Source organism: Aythya ferina, assembly GCF_964211825.1.
Source record: "Aythya ferina genome assembly, chromosome: 16".
Lineage (NCBI taxonomy): Eukaryota > Metazoa > Chordata > Aves > Anseriformes > Anatidae > Aythya > Aythya ferina.
The window spans coordinates 14286626-14302160 of record NC_140315.1 but is presented as its reverse complement, the minus strand read 5'-3'; the positions used below and the strand labels follow the sequence as shown (position 1 = coordinate 14302160).

General features: G+C 50.3%; 1 protein-coding gene across 1 annotated transcript in view; it reads right to left on the bottom strand.

Moving 5' to 3' along the window:
- RIMS4 (regulating synaptic membrane exocytosis 4) overlaps positions 1-15535 on the bottom strand; it is a 54892-nt gene that overhangs the window by 14098 nt on the left and 25259 nt on the right. The window contains exon 2 of the mRNA XM_084537726.1: positions 9083-9224. Coding sequence (XP_084393852.1) covers positions 9083-9224 — 142 coding nt within the window. The remainder of the gene's footprint in view (positions 1-9082; positions 9225-15535) is intronic.

Genomic DNA, 15535 nt, shown 5'->3' with positions numbered 1-15535 from the left:
GTGGGGCACAGATTCACATTGAAGGCTGATGCCAGTATTTGGCAGGATGGCACAGGGTCCTGCACACCGGCACACCCCTCCAACCCACCAAATTAGAGCACCTCTTAATGGGGCAGCAGATGCTGCAGCTCCATCAACCATGTTCCAGCACGGAGGAAAACAGCAGGAGCACGAGAAAAGCGAGGTTAAAAAAATACAAAGCACCCGAGAGAACAAGAGCTGCTGGGCTGGAGGTGAACAACAGCGACTGGAAGAGCTCGCAGCAAGACCAACGTCGCTGTTATCTCTGCTCAGACTCAGAAGTCGGAGGGTTTGGGACTACCTCGAAATGATGCGCCCTTGTCAGAGCCACTTGGAGCGAGGGGCAGGCCGCAGGGCATCGCTACCCCGACAGCAGGGCCATGCTGCAGGCACACGGCCTGGCTGCCCACCGCCACTGGTGAGGAGCAGCTGGGAGAAGCAAAGCTCCTGTGCTGCTTCCTACCGTGAGGCTGATCTTCAGAGGGATGGCAAAAGCCCCTTTCAAACCCCAGGCCAAGGCAAAGACTCGAGCAGTCTGGCTGCCAGCCTCAGTATCACATTAGACAATTAACGTTCCCTCATTTTGTTATGTTTGGCTGGGGAAGGAAGATACAGGGAAGTAATTCTTTAACAGATCATGCCATTAGCTGGTGGGACTGCCAGTTACGTTGTACAGAGGCTGGGCTTTTGCAGCCCTGCTTTAATAGGCATCAGAAACACCAGCTCTGCATCAGGCTGCTGGGCTTTTAGTGATTCTTGGACATCTCTTCGGGTATGGCCAATAAACCTGGAATGGAAACAATTTCTGTCTGGAAAAATCATAAGCCATCTCCAAGAAAGCTCTTGCTTCTCCCTGGAGAGGAGAGGGGGGAGAGGAAAACACAACTGCAGACATTTAGCATGCATGGGAAGAGAAAACAGCAGGAACCACTGAGCTGCACCGGCTAAATTTAGGGTGCTCAAATCCCGCTCGCTGAGCTCCGTGCACCAAGTGCTCGGCGAGGAGCTGGAGTGAGCAAGTGAGGGGGGCTGAGGACGGTGTGGGCTGGAGTCTGTGGGACAGACCCTCCCCATACATTCAGTTGCTGTTTCTACAGCTGAAGCAGGGGGGAAGAGAGCTCCTCCAGCGCAGCCCTGGAGAGTGCTTGGGCACCCACCCAGCCTGTCCCAGCCCCGACCGCTTCCCCTGCTCGCTGCTGGGGTGGACACGGTGCCCCCTCAGCATCCCCGGGACAGGGCCATCACCCTCCTTGCACGAGGAGCTTCTGGCCCCGACAGGCCTTTCACATTTGTTCCACCACCCAGAAGAGAGAGCACAGCACTCTTTTGGTCCCATCACTTAAAGCACGCCCCGGCACACCGCACCCTTCCTTCTCCCGAAACGCTCCACCTTACGGGCAGAAAATGCTACTGTAACCTGGTTATCACCAATAAAGGATGTCTTTTCTATTTCAGTGTAAAGAGAAGTGCTAAAAATAGCTTGCAGGAATAAAGAGGGAGCATTTTGCAGCTGACTTGCAAATAGCAACTGTCATAGCATGGCCCCGGGGAGCGGGGCTGCTGCTACGGAACCGAACAGCAGCGCGCCGAGAAGGATGAACAGGTGACACGTGTCAGCCTGCTGGGGAAGGGCACAAATCCTCCACCCAGAGAGCACAGCCCAGCCTTTTGGGCTGGAAAGAAATTAATTGTCTCTTCTTTGGCCCCCTGCTTTCGCTAGCCATGATTCATGGGCTCTGCTCTGCCCCAGCTGAATGAGGATGGTTTTAATGAAGTTAAAGATTAGGGGGTGTGCGGTGGGATTGCTTTTAAGTAAATGCGATTCTGTTACTGACCTGAAGGCACAGGGAGGAAAAGGACACCTCCAGGCTGTCAAGGACAAGCACAGGACATTGTGCTCGAGCACCTGCAGGAGGTGAGGAGGCAAAGCAGAGGCAGCAGCATAACAGAGCTCAGGATGTGGTTGATCCTGGGGTCTCTGAGCCAACCAACGCTGTCTCTACGGAGCAGCATCAGCAAAAAAATGCAGTAACATTAATTTTGTTTGCACAGGTATCAGCTGCAGCCCCCAAGGCTCAGCACCAGCTGCAAAACCCAATTCAGATGGATGGATAAGAGCCATTTGCAAAGACCAAGCCAGGAACATGAGCCAGCTACCGTGGGTGCCTCCACGCCACGCTGACGGCGTCACAGCACCTGCAGCACGGACACACCTCGGGACCGCAGGGGACAATCGCTGTCCTTGCAGTCGCTGGGACACCCACGAGAGGGAGACAAGATCCCACAGCACCGCCTGCAAGGCTCCAGCTGGAAGGCAGAGCGGGGAGCCCAGCCCTGCCCGCTCCAGGCAGCCGCAAGCAGAGCCCGCATGCAGCCCCTGCCAAACGCACGCCTAGTTCTCATTCCCGACCTCACGAAAAAGGTGATTGCATGAAGAGTTTGTCTCTTTTGTGACATGTGTATGTGTAAAACAAAATTGCGTGTTCACAGAATATTAAGAATTGTGTATTCAGGCTGGAGCTGAAATTGCCTAGTTGGTTTTTTCTGCGCATTTTTAACAGCAGTGAGAATTCCAATGATTTAGGAAATCTGCACAGCAGTCTCTGAAGACTGCACTCCTGTGATGCACGCTGCAGGTCGGGGCACATGAAATCTGTCCTCTTTAGTGTAATTGAGGAGTGGCTGAAGGGCTCTTTGCCAGCTGCTTGCTCCTCTGCTCCTCAGAGGTGGCAGCATTGCCTGGGCTGCACTCACAACTCACGCGGAGATCACCCCGCAGTCGGTTCCGTCACAGCACGGCTGCTCTCCTTCACGTCCATTCCGATGGAGAACTAGCTGTAACTTCGCTTGTAAACCAGTCAGGATTTGACTGACTAGAAGGACAGTGCTCGTTTCAATAGCAAGCAGTACAAGGAGGACTCGGAGCACCTGTGCCGATTCCTCTCCTCCTGCATCCGTGGCTGTGCTCAGCCTCCAGCTCACCCCCACCCCTTGTTCGCTGCACATCAGCATGCACAGCGTGCATCTGCACAGACACGTGCAGGGAAAACGTATCATTAATTTCTACCCTTGTCCATGTGGAGTTTGTCTGACCTCTTTTCTAAATCTATTTTTAAATTGCTTCTGGGATGCTGCATGCCAGGTACCGCCGTTATTCTGCTGCACAGGGCTGCACAGTCAGCTTGTCAGGACGTCGCAGCACTCGTATGAAATAGGATAGGAAACACCTGCACAGGTCACCCCGTCCACAGCCAGGCCTCGAGACAGAGCAGCTTCATGCACATCATTCATGAACCTCTTCCAAAAATCACCCCCAGACAATCTGTCTCTGGGTTTTACTTTTTCCTTCCCCATCTCTTCCCAGGCAGCCCTCAACACCATTTTTTGAGCTGTCAGTTAGAAGCACAAGCCAGCCTATTTCCTTTCCTTTGCCCTCGATACAACACTTTGCGATTCTCTCCTACAAGACCTTGGGACTGCCCTCAGTTGCCCCAGCCTGTGACGGCCACGTACCGGCTGCTGTGTCCACACCAAAGGAAGGCAGAGCGAGGCGTTGAGCTCCTCTCGCAGCCCTTCTGTCACAGAGCTCTGGCACAACCAGGGCTGTTCTGAGGTGACTCCGTGTCCTCTCCCTGGGCCCCAGGCCCCGTTTCCATCTCTCAGTACAGCTGCACATCCCGACTCCTGCAGCACTGCACCTCTGTGGGGTCAGCACCGCGGGTCCTCGTGAAGCCTGCAGCCTCACCACAGCCACCCCGCGCCCCCGGAGAGCAGCTATTTTCAGAAGACAACATTTTGTCTTCTGCTTTTTGTGAAGTATTTGTGCTGTCCACACAACCACCTGTTTGCCATCAGCTCAAGCCTTTAGAAGTGATCCGCTCCTAAAAGGGGAGCTCCTTCCACCGCCTCTAGTACATACGTGGAATTTGTTTGGGCATTTCTGAGGTTCAGAGAGCACTGATCTCTTCCTGTAAATATTTTCTAAAAGACTTGTTCTCATCCTCTTAGTGCACAAAGGGGTAATTAATAAGCAGGTTACCTGAACACAGCCATGCAACTAAACATGCAGCAGTGGCTTGAGCTGCGTGGCCGAATTAACCCATTTGCTATATATCCAGCATCTCCTGCAGGTGGAAGTTGTTCTGCCTTTAAAAACTGGGCCAGCAAGACGCACTTCATCCAGAAGAAGAGGGAAAAAAGTCTCCTCTGAGAATGATAATGTATTCAATAGTTATTTTATCTGAGCAGAAGGAAGACATCAGAAGTCCAATTTCAGAGAGCAGGAGCGCACTGCCTCACAATCGCACTCATCCATATTGGATGTTGAGCTCTTTTAAATTGCATCTAACACACACAAAAGCGAAGTCACTATCTATCAGCTGTGGAGGAAGGCACAACTGGTTAGTTTAACATTCATTGCCCCTGCCTTTAAAATATTTACAGTGCCTATCAGGCATTATTAATGCACTGTACATCTGACTGTAGCGTCGTGGGACTGGGCACACGGCCCCGTGCCTTGTCCAAGTGGATGTGAGTGCTGCAGGAGCCTCCACGTTGGCAGTGAGAGGCTTTGGTGAACACCTGTCCCCGCAGCACCTAAAATGAAGCGAACAGCACCAACTGCACATCTCCTCCCAGGCAGGCAGCGTTCCCGTCTCTGCCTCCCAACAAGCTCCGCTCCCTCTTGGCCACTCCGCTTTCTGCAGCATTTTTAGCACCGTGACGTACTGTCTTATGTGCTGTAACACCCTGTACTCCCTTTGTGTATGGATCCTTCTGCTGCATGAGTTCTGCCACCTAAGCTGTGCTATAAAAAATAGGCAGGGAATTATGTACAAAGACCTCCCCCATTCCCCACCTCGCCAGGCAAGCTCCGGTTTTACAGACCACAACTTCTCAGGCACATTGAATAAAAGATCCCTGCCGTCAGGGAGCAATTTTGCCTGCTCCTCAAGAGGTTCCTGCAGGTGGGATTCACTGCAGTCAGTCTTGGAAGTACAGCTTTCAAGGCTGCGACCTCTCCAAGCCACGCTGGTCAAGCTTAACAGCACAGGAAGGTGTGCTGCTGGTGAAGAGGCCGATGAATTTCTCGGTGTGCTACAGGAACAATTCTCCGTGCCTTCCCTGGTTTCCATCGAGACCCCTGGGCCTTGATTTCTTGCAGCCTGAGCTGTATTAACACTTTTTTTTTTTCTTCTTTTAAAAGACTCAGATAAAAGGAGAGCCCTAGAGGTGATTTGTCATAAAGGAGTCTGGAAGTCCCTCGGCTGCAGATGTTGAAGAAGAGGCACTCACTGAACAGCTCCAGCACGAGCCTTTAGGATGGTCCTTGCTGGACAGGCAGGCTCATCTCAGAAATTGCACGAACACATCTCTAAGTGTTTGCTGGTCATCACCTGCTGGGCTTTTCTAAGGTAAACGTCACCTGAGCTCTCTGTGACCATCATCTCAGCAGCAGCCAGCAAGAACAAAAAACCTGTCAAGTGCCACACATTAGGGACTGGGGCCGCTAGCAGTCTGTTGTTCCAGGTCCCTTTTTGCCTTTCTGCTCCATTTTCAATAAGAAAAGTGTTTGGCAGGAGTAAAGCACACCTAAGTCCAGAATCTGTCGCTTGCTGAATGTCGCACATGGTTTTGTGCAGCTGCATCAAAACGCAGCCAAAACAAGAGGTAGGCTGTGGGAGCCAGGACGGAGCGGGAGCCCTGCTGCATCCCAAGGGTTTATTGGGGAGTTCCTCCTCTGTGCTCAGTGTTATCGCTGGGTAATCTTGGTGTTGTCCTGAGAGTTGCTATACTGGGTAGCTGTCCTCTCAGGCAGGCTGCCACATATGTTCTCAGAAGAAAATACTGCTGTAGGGATTTGTAACCAGAACCAGGTTGGGCTGGGTGAATTACGATTGGAAACACCTCTGTGTGGGATTTATGGGGGATGAAGAAAATCAGACCCCGAAGTGAAAGATCAGCCCGTAATAGGAAACAAGTCCTAGAAAGTGTTTAAAAAGCAGTCCAAGAACAAGTTTGTTGTGCAGAACAACCTAGAAGACGCAGTGAGGGCTTGACAGATGGTGTCCCTGGTGCTTCCTCCCCGCAGCACCCAACCAAGCCTGGCAGAGCACCCAGATGCACGAGGCTTGGCACCTGCACGCGGGGTGAGAGAGCTGGTGAGAGAAACCTACAAGTCTGAATGGCTGAACACAGTTTTGTTTAAAATAAATACCACCTTTCTCTTCTATAAGGGCACACAGTGAGTTTTATTACATTAATTTCCTATACTGGTGCACAACTACCGTGCAGTACAAAAGCTGCATAATACGGCTGGGAAAAAAATGAAATGGGGCAGTGTGAGACATTGTCAGCACTTACTGACACGTCGTAGGAGTTTAAATTCTGGGAGAGTCATCTTTCAGACCCGCTAATCTTCCATATACTCCAGTCTTTGGGTAAGACCCTGAAATGAGCATTTTCTTGAAGGAGGGCCTAGGGGATCTGAGAAGTACATCCCTGTATAATAAGCCTTCCATAAAATGATCCAGATTTCAGGCAGTCTGGTGCTCACACTATAAGCAGAGCTGCTCAGAATCATGCAATACATAAAAGTCTTCGATTGTGGTTCTTTGCACTTGAGCTGAGCAGCTGTAGACAGCTCCTTGCAGGAAACACGACAGCAGTCCATCAGCATCACTTTTCAAGAGTGTGTTTGCATGAGAGCAGGTATTTAAGGCCTTCTGCAGCAAAATTTTACATAAATGTTTGATCGCTTCAGTGTGCCACCTTTGGAAGTTGTCCTTTTAGCCCTTAAACTGAAGAGGATTATGAAACTATGCCGAACTTTGGAAACAAGCCCTTTGGAAAGACGATGTTTTAAATGAATTTTCTTCCCACATCCACATACCAAAGAGGTGCACGGGCAGGAAGAAGTAGGGTAACCTCGTGCTGCTGGAAACCAGGTTTTTGACAGACACTGCCAACAAATGTCTCTGACCAAGGACTATCTGCACCAGTCAGAAAGCCAGCATTAAAAAGAAAATAAACTTGCCACAGTTAATGGAGTCATCCGAATCCTCATTTTGCCTCCTTGGGAACACAGCTACAGCAAACAAGAGAAACCAACAGAAATCTGATTTAGTTGAATACATTTCTGCCCCTCGAGGCTATTCCCCCAATACTTCCTTTCTTCGCAATGGGAAAAGAAAGCGGAGAAACTCTCCTGCCACCATGTTTCAAGAGAATAGAGCCCTCTTTGCTCTTTGTACTCTCGGCCCCGTTTGCTTATCGCTGGTGGTTCAGGCAGATAACTGCAATTCCCGTGGGCTCTCCAGAGAGCCCAATTATCCCACCTAGGAACAAAGAGTCCAGGAACCACTTATCACACACTCCAGAGAAGTGGGAGCAGAAACTGTCCCATCCCTGGCAGAGGGGCTGGTGAGGACGTTCTGGCCACGTTTGAGGCTTGAATACCAACCATCAGGCTTGTTCTAATAAAGACATCTGGACTGCAAGACAGGATTTTGACTTCTTTGTTGCACTGGTAGCTACACGCAGCTTGTCCTCAGGGTAAAACAGCACTCGGCCGGGTGCAATATTTTATTGGCAGAAATATTCCCTCTCCAGGAAAGACCAATCCAAGCAGCCAGCATGTGCAAGGACAGGACACAGAGAATTACACCCCCTTCCCAGGAGGATAAGCTATGTAAATATAAAAAGAAAAATATTCTGCTCTGCACAAAAGCAGATTCTTGCCCTGCATTGCCAAGGGACTGAACTTAATCACTAATCCTCCGAATCTCATAGCAGAGGCAGAACTCCAAGCCACAGGACTGTGGTGGTGTAGAAGGAATATTTCCCCAGAGACAAGGGCTCACGGAAGAGATAAGGTACATCACAGCTCCGGAGTGACAAGATTGCTATCGCAGCCTGTGCCTCATTACTATTTCCAACCTTCAGCACAGATCTATGATGCCTTTCCAGGATTAGCCTACTTCCAAAGCTAAAGAAAGTAGCTCTTAATTTACAGCCCGTTACTTATTTAACACCAGAATTGCATTAATTATTCGAGGGAGCCTTTGGACTACCCTGGTATTTTAGCAGCACGGTGTACTTGGAATACCTCACGGGGCTAGGGAGAGCACGCAGCGAGAAGCCGAGTGTGGTACATAAGCAGGACTCATTTTAGGTACACAAACATTTTAGTCTCACACCTACAAGCATGGAATTTGATTATATATATATTGACTGCCCCTTTTTAAATACTGTTTTGTTTTCTTATGTTTTTATTTTTTTTAGCCTCTTCAGAGATCCCATGAATGGCCATCTTAATAAAATTACGATAATCTCCATCTATGGCTTCAAGCAATGGAAACAGAGAAAAGAGAATTGAAGACAAGTCAGTCCTTGGAGTTACGGACAATGAATCCACTGCTTTGCATTCAGTTATAGGGCCTAAATGCAATAGGAGGTGTTATAACCTTTCTTGGGGTCAAAAAACAGTTCTAAAATACATTTTTTTAGGACACTAACTCAGATGAAACAGAAAAGAAAGTTTGTTAACAAAACTTCTAACTACGGTTTCTAAATAAGTATTTTTAACTAGTGTTTCTAAATATGTACTTTGATATCAGAATAATTATTTCGCTACTTGCATCATTTTTATCACCTTTGCACATTTTTTTTTTTTAGATATTTTTTGTTTCCCAAAGCAAAAGGCTCTTTTGAAACAGGGGAGACAGCCATTGTGCAACATTAAAGACTGCCGGCTTATAATTTATTACCTGTAATGGGCCTCAGCTATTCACCCTGAATTATTCTTCTAAAAGCAAAGCTGTTAAAAGTAATGGGTATCTGCTTCAGCTCAGAATAATGAGGACACTAAAAAAGTATATAAACAGCTAAAGGATGTGCCAGCTATGCAGGCAGAGAGACCTGCTGTAATTGAATGGGCAGTACACCTGCAGCTGAGATGAGTCTGACAGAGACATCGTCTATCACACTGGAGGAAAATTAATAGGTGTAAGAAGAACTGAGCATCCCACAAGCGATTACCCAGATGCTTTCAGTGACTTACTTTCCCTCGGACCCGTAGCTGTTCATGCTGTCCTCGATGGACTCGTGGCTGGCTTGACGGACGGTCCGGCTGGGCATTTCGACAGCCAGCCCCGTTTCTGTGCTCCTCTGGATGGCTCCCTTGAGTCTCCGACCATCCCCATCTAGGAACAAAAGGGGAGAAGAGGCAGTCAGTCAGCTATTGCTCTCCCAGCCTTTTGCAGCAGCAGAGTCAAGGAGAAGCAGGGAAGGTCTTTCAGAAGCCCAGCCCGGCAAGCTGGCAGCCAGGCAGCACTCTGCTCTCACGCTGGGTTTTGTTTCTCAGCCCTGCTTCAGCAACTGCTCCCAGCCGGCTCTGGAGCTAACCCAGAGATTCAGCAAGCCAGGGCCCAGCAGATCCTCCAGGTACACACACCACCCTACCTACTTCAGGCATTTGTACCAATTAATTATGCATCGAGCACAGGTGCACACAGGCACGCGAGCTGGCTCTGTGCGTAACGCTACCCAATTTGTGATGACAAGCAACAATAACCACGGGCAGACTGAGGTGTGCAGCTTGAAAAAGCCTGGAAACACTCCTTAAATCCCACATTGACACCTCTGGTTGCGTGGAGCAGCTGAGAGCCACAGCCCATGGTCAGCACTGAAGGACCAGCAGGGATGGGTAAGGCCAGGCAGCACCAGGAGTGCTGCGAGGGCAGGAACCGTCCCAGCAGGGGAAAAGCTGGGAACAACCAAAATATTCCCTGATGCTGGCACCTGGAATGGCACCAGCAGTGGAAAACCCCGCAGAGAGGCCTATTCCCCTTTGCACACCCCTTGGGGCAGCGCAAAGGGAATTAAGCAGGCTCTCTTCCCTCCTGGGTGCAACCTTGAGAGGCTCAGCCCTCTGAAATTAACAGTTGCTATTTCCATCCTCCTGCTCCAGCAGTCTGTTTCTCAGAACAAGCCACGTTATGTAATGAGCATGTAATGAATACCATTACTATTAATTGCTTTAGCTGGAGCGAGGAAGCTCCAAATTCCATCCCACATACAGTGCTCATCCTGCAACACATCATCTGCAAGTTCTCTGAACAAAGCTCAACGTCTAAACCCTTTTAAAGGTGCCTATCCGTTAAATCCGGATTCAGGAACAAACCTCTAACCCCCCAAACCTCCTGATTATTTCTATTAATTTACTTCTTGTTACACGGCAGCAGCCTCCCTGATGGCACCGAGGAGAGCGCAGTGCTGCAAAGCCACACGGCTCTCAGAAATCTGCCAGTCTTCAAGTAGTGCCCAGCAGAAGAAATGACCCAGCTCTCCAAATATTAAAGGAAATAAGTCTTTCCCTCCTACTTTAGAGAAATATGCGGGTAACCGTACAAACCTCTAAAATATGCAGAACACTTTTTTGTGCAGCGAGCCGCTTGACTTAAAAATACTTCTCTTTGGGGCTTAGCGTAACAGGCACGTTTCAAATCAGTAAGATACCAGAATACTTCCAATTCCACTTCTCGAATTTTAATTGCAATGAAATGCAAGGACAGAATTTCTCCTATAAGCTCAGCCAGAAGTCCCTTTTCCTCCAGTATCCCGAGGTTTCCGACCGGGTAACCACATCGGCCCCCGGGCTCTGCACCAGCAGCTGTCCCCACATCTGCTGCAGCACGTATCCGTGCGTCCCCGTGGGCTAAAAGCTGGGACACACATGTTCTGAGTTAACGTTAACTACAGCTGGGATTGTTTGTGTGCCTGCAGCAATGTATGAAGCGTGTCGCATAAATCAGGAAGACCCACGAACATAAACCAGGTATTTTTTAAGTGCTTCCAAGATCCAACCTTGGGGCAAGAATATTAGTAAAGGCACCAGTAAAAGCAAAGCCTCATGAAACGGCCTTACCTATTTCCCCAACCACTGCAGAGTAGTTGCCTTTGCTGCACCTCTACAAGCCTTGTGCGGTTTGCTTGGAGCCTCTGACGGGGTTTCTGGGTTCCTTGCAGAGAGCACCCCCAGCCCTGCGGACAGCCTCGATGGGCCGTTTCACTTCTGCCTCTCACTGACCTCCCCAGACAGCCTTTCAGGCACCTCATCCACCAGTTCCCAGCCCTCCTCCACACGAGCACTCTCAGCACGCTCATTCTGCTGCACCCTGGAGGTTCGTTATTACTACAACCCGGGTGGGCAACCAGAGCCAAAGCAACAAATTGACAAATACATAGAAAAGAAAGGAAAAACATCCAGTAGCCCAGCTATACAACATCTGCTTAAAAAAAAAAAACATCCTCTAGGTTATTTCTCCAATCTAGTTAGCCATGCCTGGAGACGTGCAGGCTTACATGGCTTGATGAGATGTCCACATCTGGCAATAAGACAGAGGCTGGGGGCCAGGCAAGGTGCTCGTGGCTTTGCATCACCCGGAGCTGGAGGCTGGGGCACAGCCACCTGCTGCTGGGCACCAGGGACCAGGAGGGAGGGCAGGCGGATTGCCTCCTGCTCTGAGAAATGGGATCAGGAGGGAGGGCAGGCAGGCAGACTGCCTCCTGCGTTGGGAGCCAGGCGATTCCAAATGCCCCTCACTCGCTCTTCCAGGCCTTCTGCAAGTGGGTGATCAGTATTCCTGATCACATTCACCTCTGTGACATGTAGATGTTCTTACTTAAAAGGGAAAAGGAAAAAAAGGGGGATTATGGTACTGGGGAAACTCTGGGAAACCAGCCAGGAGCAGGTCAGATGCAAAGGATGAGCTGTGACTGCAGTGACGAGTCCTTCATCCCTCCCTCCTTTCCCAGGTAGGAGCACACATGGACGGCTGCACCCAACAAACCATCCTCAGTTACTCCACAGAAAGGTTTCCCCAGCCTCGTTCCCCTTCACCTTTTCGCCAGAAGCTTCCCTTGAGCAGAAGGGGAGGAATGTGACTTGCCAAAAAGGCAAGCTCCCACACCACTGCCGCCCGACACCCGCAGGAGCACCACAGATGCCATCAGAGATGGGATGCAGGGTCCTGAGCTGCTTAAACCCCTCAGTGAAACCCTACCTGGGGTTGGCACATAACAAAAATTTACATTCCTTCAACTCCCTCAGCTGGGAGAGAAGACCAGGGTCAGAAGTAACATACCTGGAAAGAGTCAGCACAAACCTGCATTGCCTGCCTGCACACCGAAAACATTTTGCAAGCAATTGTCTGCTCTTAGCAGCCTCTGGGCAACGTGGAGCATCGTGCCGGGGCAGGACCTCCTCCCTTATAACCCGAAGCCTTCAACTCCTTTCCAGATCAAGAATGTAAATGATCAGCCCCCTGTGAGCACTGCCTGGCAAACCCATTTGTCTCCATCGCTGGTGCTACCTGGAACAAGTTGGAGTGGTATTGACGTTTCCTGCAGCATCTCCGGATTTATTCCCTGCACCTCCTCCAATCAAGCAGTAAGCCGCGAAGGGTAAGCAGCTGATGGAGCCTGCAGCACAACACGCAGCTGAAGAGCAGAGCCAGGCTCAGAATGACCTTGGGAAGAAACATTTTGCCTCATTTCCCAAGCTGAGGGCACCCAGCACCTCGTGGATGCCAAGGACCAGAAGGGAGCAGCAGACACTTCAACAGGCTTTCTGCCTTGACAGCAGCTCGGACCAGCCAAACAACTTACGTTTAGCTAAAGAATATCTTCTAAAAATGTACCCACTCCGGCCTGGAAGAGAGAGGGATGGAGAATCTGCCATTTGCCTGTGCAGTTTATTTCACTGCCTGACATTTAAAGAAGTGACTGAAGTTTGCCTGGCTCCAGCTTTTCGCCATCAGGTTTTTAATGTCCTTCTGCACCACGAGGGCTGCCTTGTGCTCTCGCTGAAAGGCTCTTTTGCAGCGTAGTCGTCACCTCTCAATCTCTTCTGACAAGTTAAGCAGACTGAGCTCTTTATGTTTCTCATGCTCTGGCATTTTTTTTTCCTCTTGCCCTTGAATCATTTTAATGACCTTCCTGGGTTTTAAACACCCTGTTGAGAACAAGCGTGTCGGAATTGAAGACTGCATTTTATTGCAAAAAATAAAGTACAAAGGTAGAATTCAGCTTGTACTCCCATCTTCAATGCTGCTCCTTGCACCTCCCAAAACCCCAGTAAGCTCCTGGTAGAGCATCACGCCTCACTGATGCTGTGCAGCCCTGCATGCCCTGCTGGTATGGCCTTGGAGAACTTTAAAATGTAATAAAAAAAAATAACGAAGACATCTTAGGAAACAGTCCATGCAGCTCTATCCAACTCTCCCACCCTCAGTGCTATTTACTACCCTGCTAATGTGCTCCTCACCTGTGAATTTGGTAAGATTTAAATCCATGTTTGCTCCACACCAAATGAAAACACTGAATGGCACCAGACCTTGGAAACAGCCTCTTGCCTTAAGAGTTTTCCTTGCCGAGTGCTTTTTGAGAAGTGAAGCAAGTTTTTAATCTATTTGTCACTACCACGTTTTTTAGGGTCATGTTGTTCTAGGTCAAAATCCTTACATACGCATCACATTTACCCAGATACCTGCTTCCACTAAAACAGGCATAAAAAGGTCTGACAAGACCCACTTTCCCCAAATCCTTCTTGACTGGTATTAATTATATTCGCACCATTTTGTTCTGTAGTAATTAAACCTCATTATCACGATTCCCTTAATTCTGCCTCGGAGCAGCATCAGACCAACAAAGCAGAAGTTTCCTCCAGAGAACCCAGCAGTGGATGAGGAGGGGTAAGGCGACCGCGCAGGTACAGAGCTCAGCACCCCTCGGAGCATCCTCTTCCTTAAATACAGTCATCCATCAGCTGCACTGTGAGGCATCCCTTCACGAGGATGATGTGGATACTATGGCTGAACTGACTGCCCCAGAAGCTGTATCTGCTTTAATCTTGGGGCTGGGAAGTAAATAAATGGAGCAAACCAGTGGCACCCTCCTCCTCTCCCCAGGGAAACAGCCGCCGTCTCTCCCGCTCTCCCCCATCAGCCGCCACCTGGCTCGTTCTGTTACTGGCAGGTCTCTGTGCTCAGAGAACAGCGAGTCTGGAAAATCTCTGCGGGTTCTGCAGCAGCTCGTTACAAGGTCGTGGTTATGCAATTAGCGCTATCGCGCAGGATGACACCGCGATGGGGGCTGTGGTGCTGGTGCTGGCGGCACAGCGCGCCCCTCGCGCTGCTGTCCTCACCTCACCCTCCAGCACCTCCTGCTGCTCCATCCCACCACCACCCAAGTGCTCGGTATCTTCCTTCTCTTTCCCGGTTTGTTTTCAATTTTCCCCTCTGTTTGCTCGGCTCGCTGAATGCTACCGCCACAAAAAGCGCGATGGATGCGGTACAGGCCCTCCCACGCTTCGGAATTAATTGGTATTGATTTAACCCTTAGATCACAGATTGACTGCATTTCAACTCGATCAGCCTTGCTCCTAAATTAACCAGCTGCTTGAAGCCCAGAACGTGCTGGTACCCAGAGCACACGACCAGCAGCACCAGCGAGGCCACCCCGTACACCCTACGCGTCCAGCAGAGCAGCCCGGGCAGCATTTTCGTTCCCAAACTCGGAGTACAAGGGGGAAAATCAGCAAGAGAAATCACTCGGATGCTTACTTTCCAGTTGCATTTGCTCTTACTGCAAAGCTCTGGCCAAAATAAGTCTGTCTTTTTCAGGAAAGACCAGTCCAAGCCTGAGCAAAGAGGCTGCATTTGTGTCGTGTTCTTACCCCAGCCAGGCAGCGCGCATCGGTGTGCATCCCTGCATGCTGTGGGATATCGACCTGGGCATGCTCAGCTCTCTGGCTGCACACCTGGGTTCCTCCACAACTGAATTATCTGCCCGGCTCCAAACCGAGGCCCAGGTACAAAGCAGCACTCGTACAGCGTGGAGAATTGACAACCCCAGCAGGGAAACAGAGAAAAACCCATCCGACTGAGCCGACACGCTCCTTGGAGCACGTTGCAGAGCGTGTAGAAGCAGAGACGAGCAGCAGAGATCTGCAGAGATGAGGGAGAAGAACGAGACAGCGCCGCGTGCCTGCTGCCAGCACCCGTCCAGGGGCACCAGGGCGCGTGGACGGGTGGGACAGGACCCAGCAGCCTGCAGAGATGTTCCCCGAGCTGCACAGCAGACGGTGCTGAACCTGCCTGCACAAAGGAGGTCTTGCGAGTCCGTTCATTTTCCACTGCCTCTGACTTCACTCCCGAGGTCAAAGCCGAAGAGCCGATTCTGGCTTTCTCCTCCATGAAGGTCTGCCCCAGAGAAGAGGAGGTGTGAGCCAGTTTGGGGCTGAAAATGGACAAAGAAAGCACCGATCGCCCATCCGGAGGGCATCACCCACTGAGATGAGGAAGGATCCCCGAGTCCAACAGCCCGGCTCTGGCACACCTTTGGCCATAAAGAACAAGACGCGGGGGCACCTCAGCTCAGCACCCTATGGGGTTCTGCTGAAGCACTGCCCACTGTACCCGCTTTTTATATTCCAATACTCTACCGAGATAGA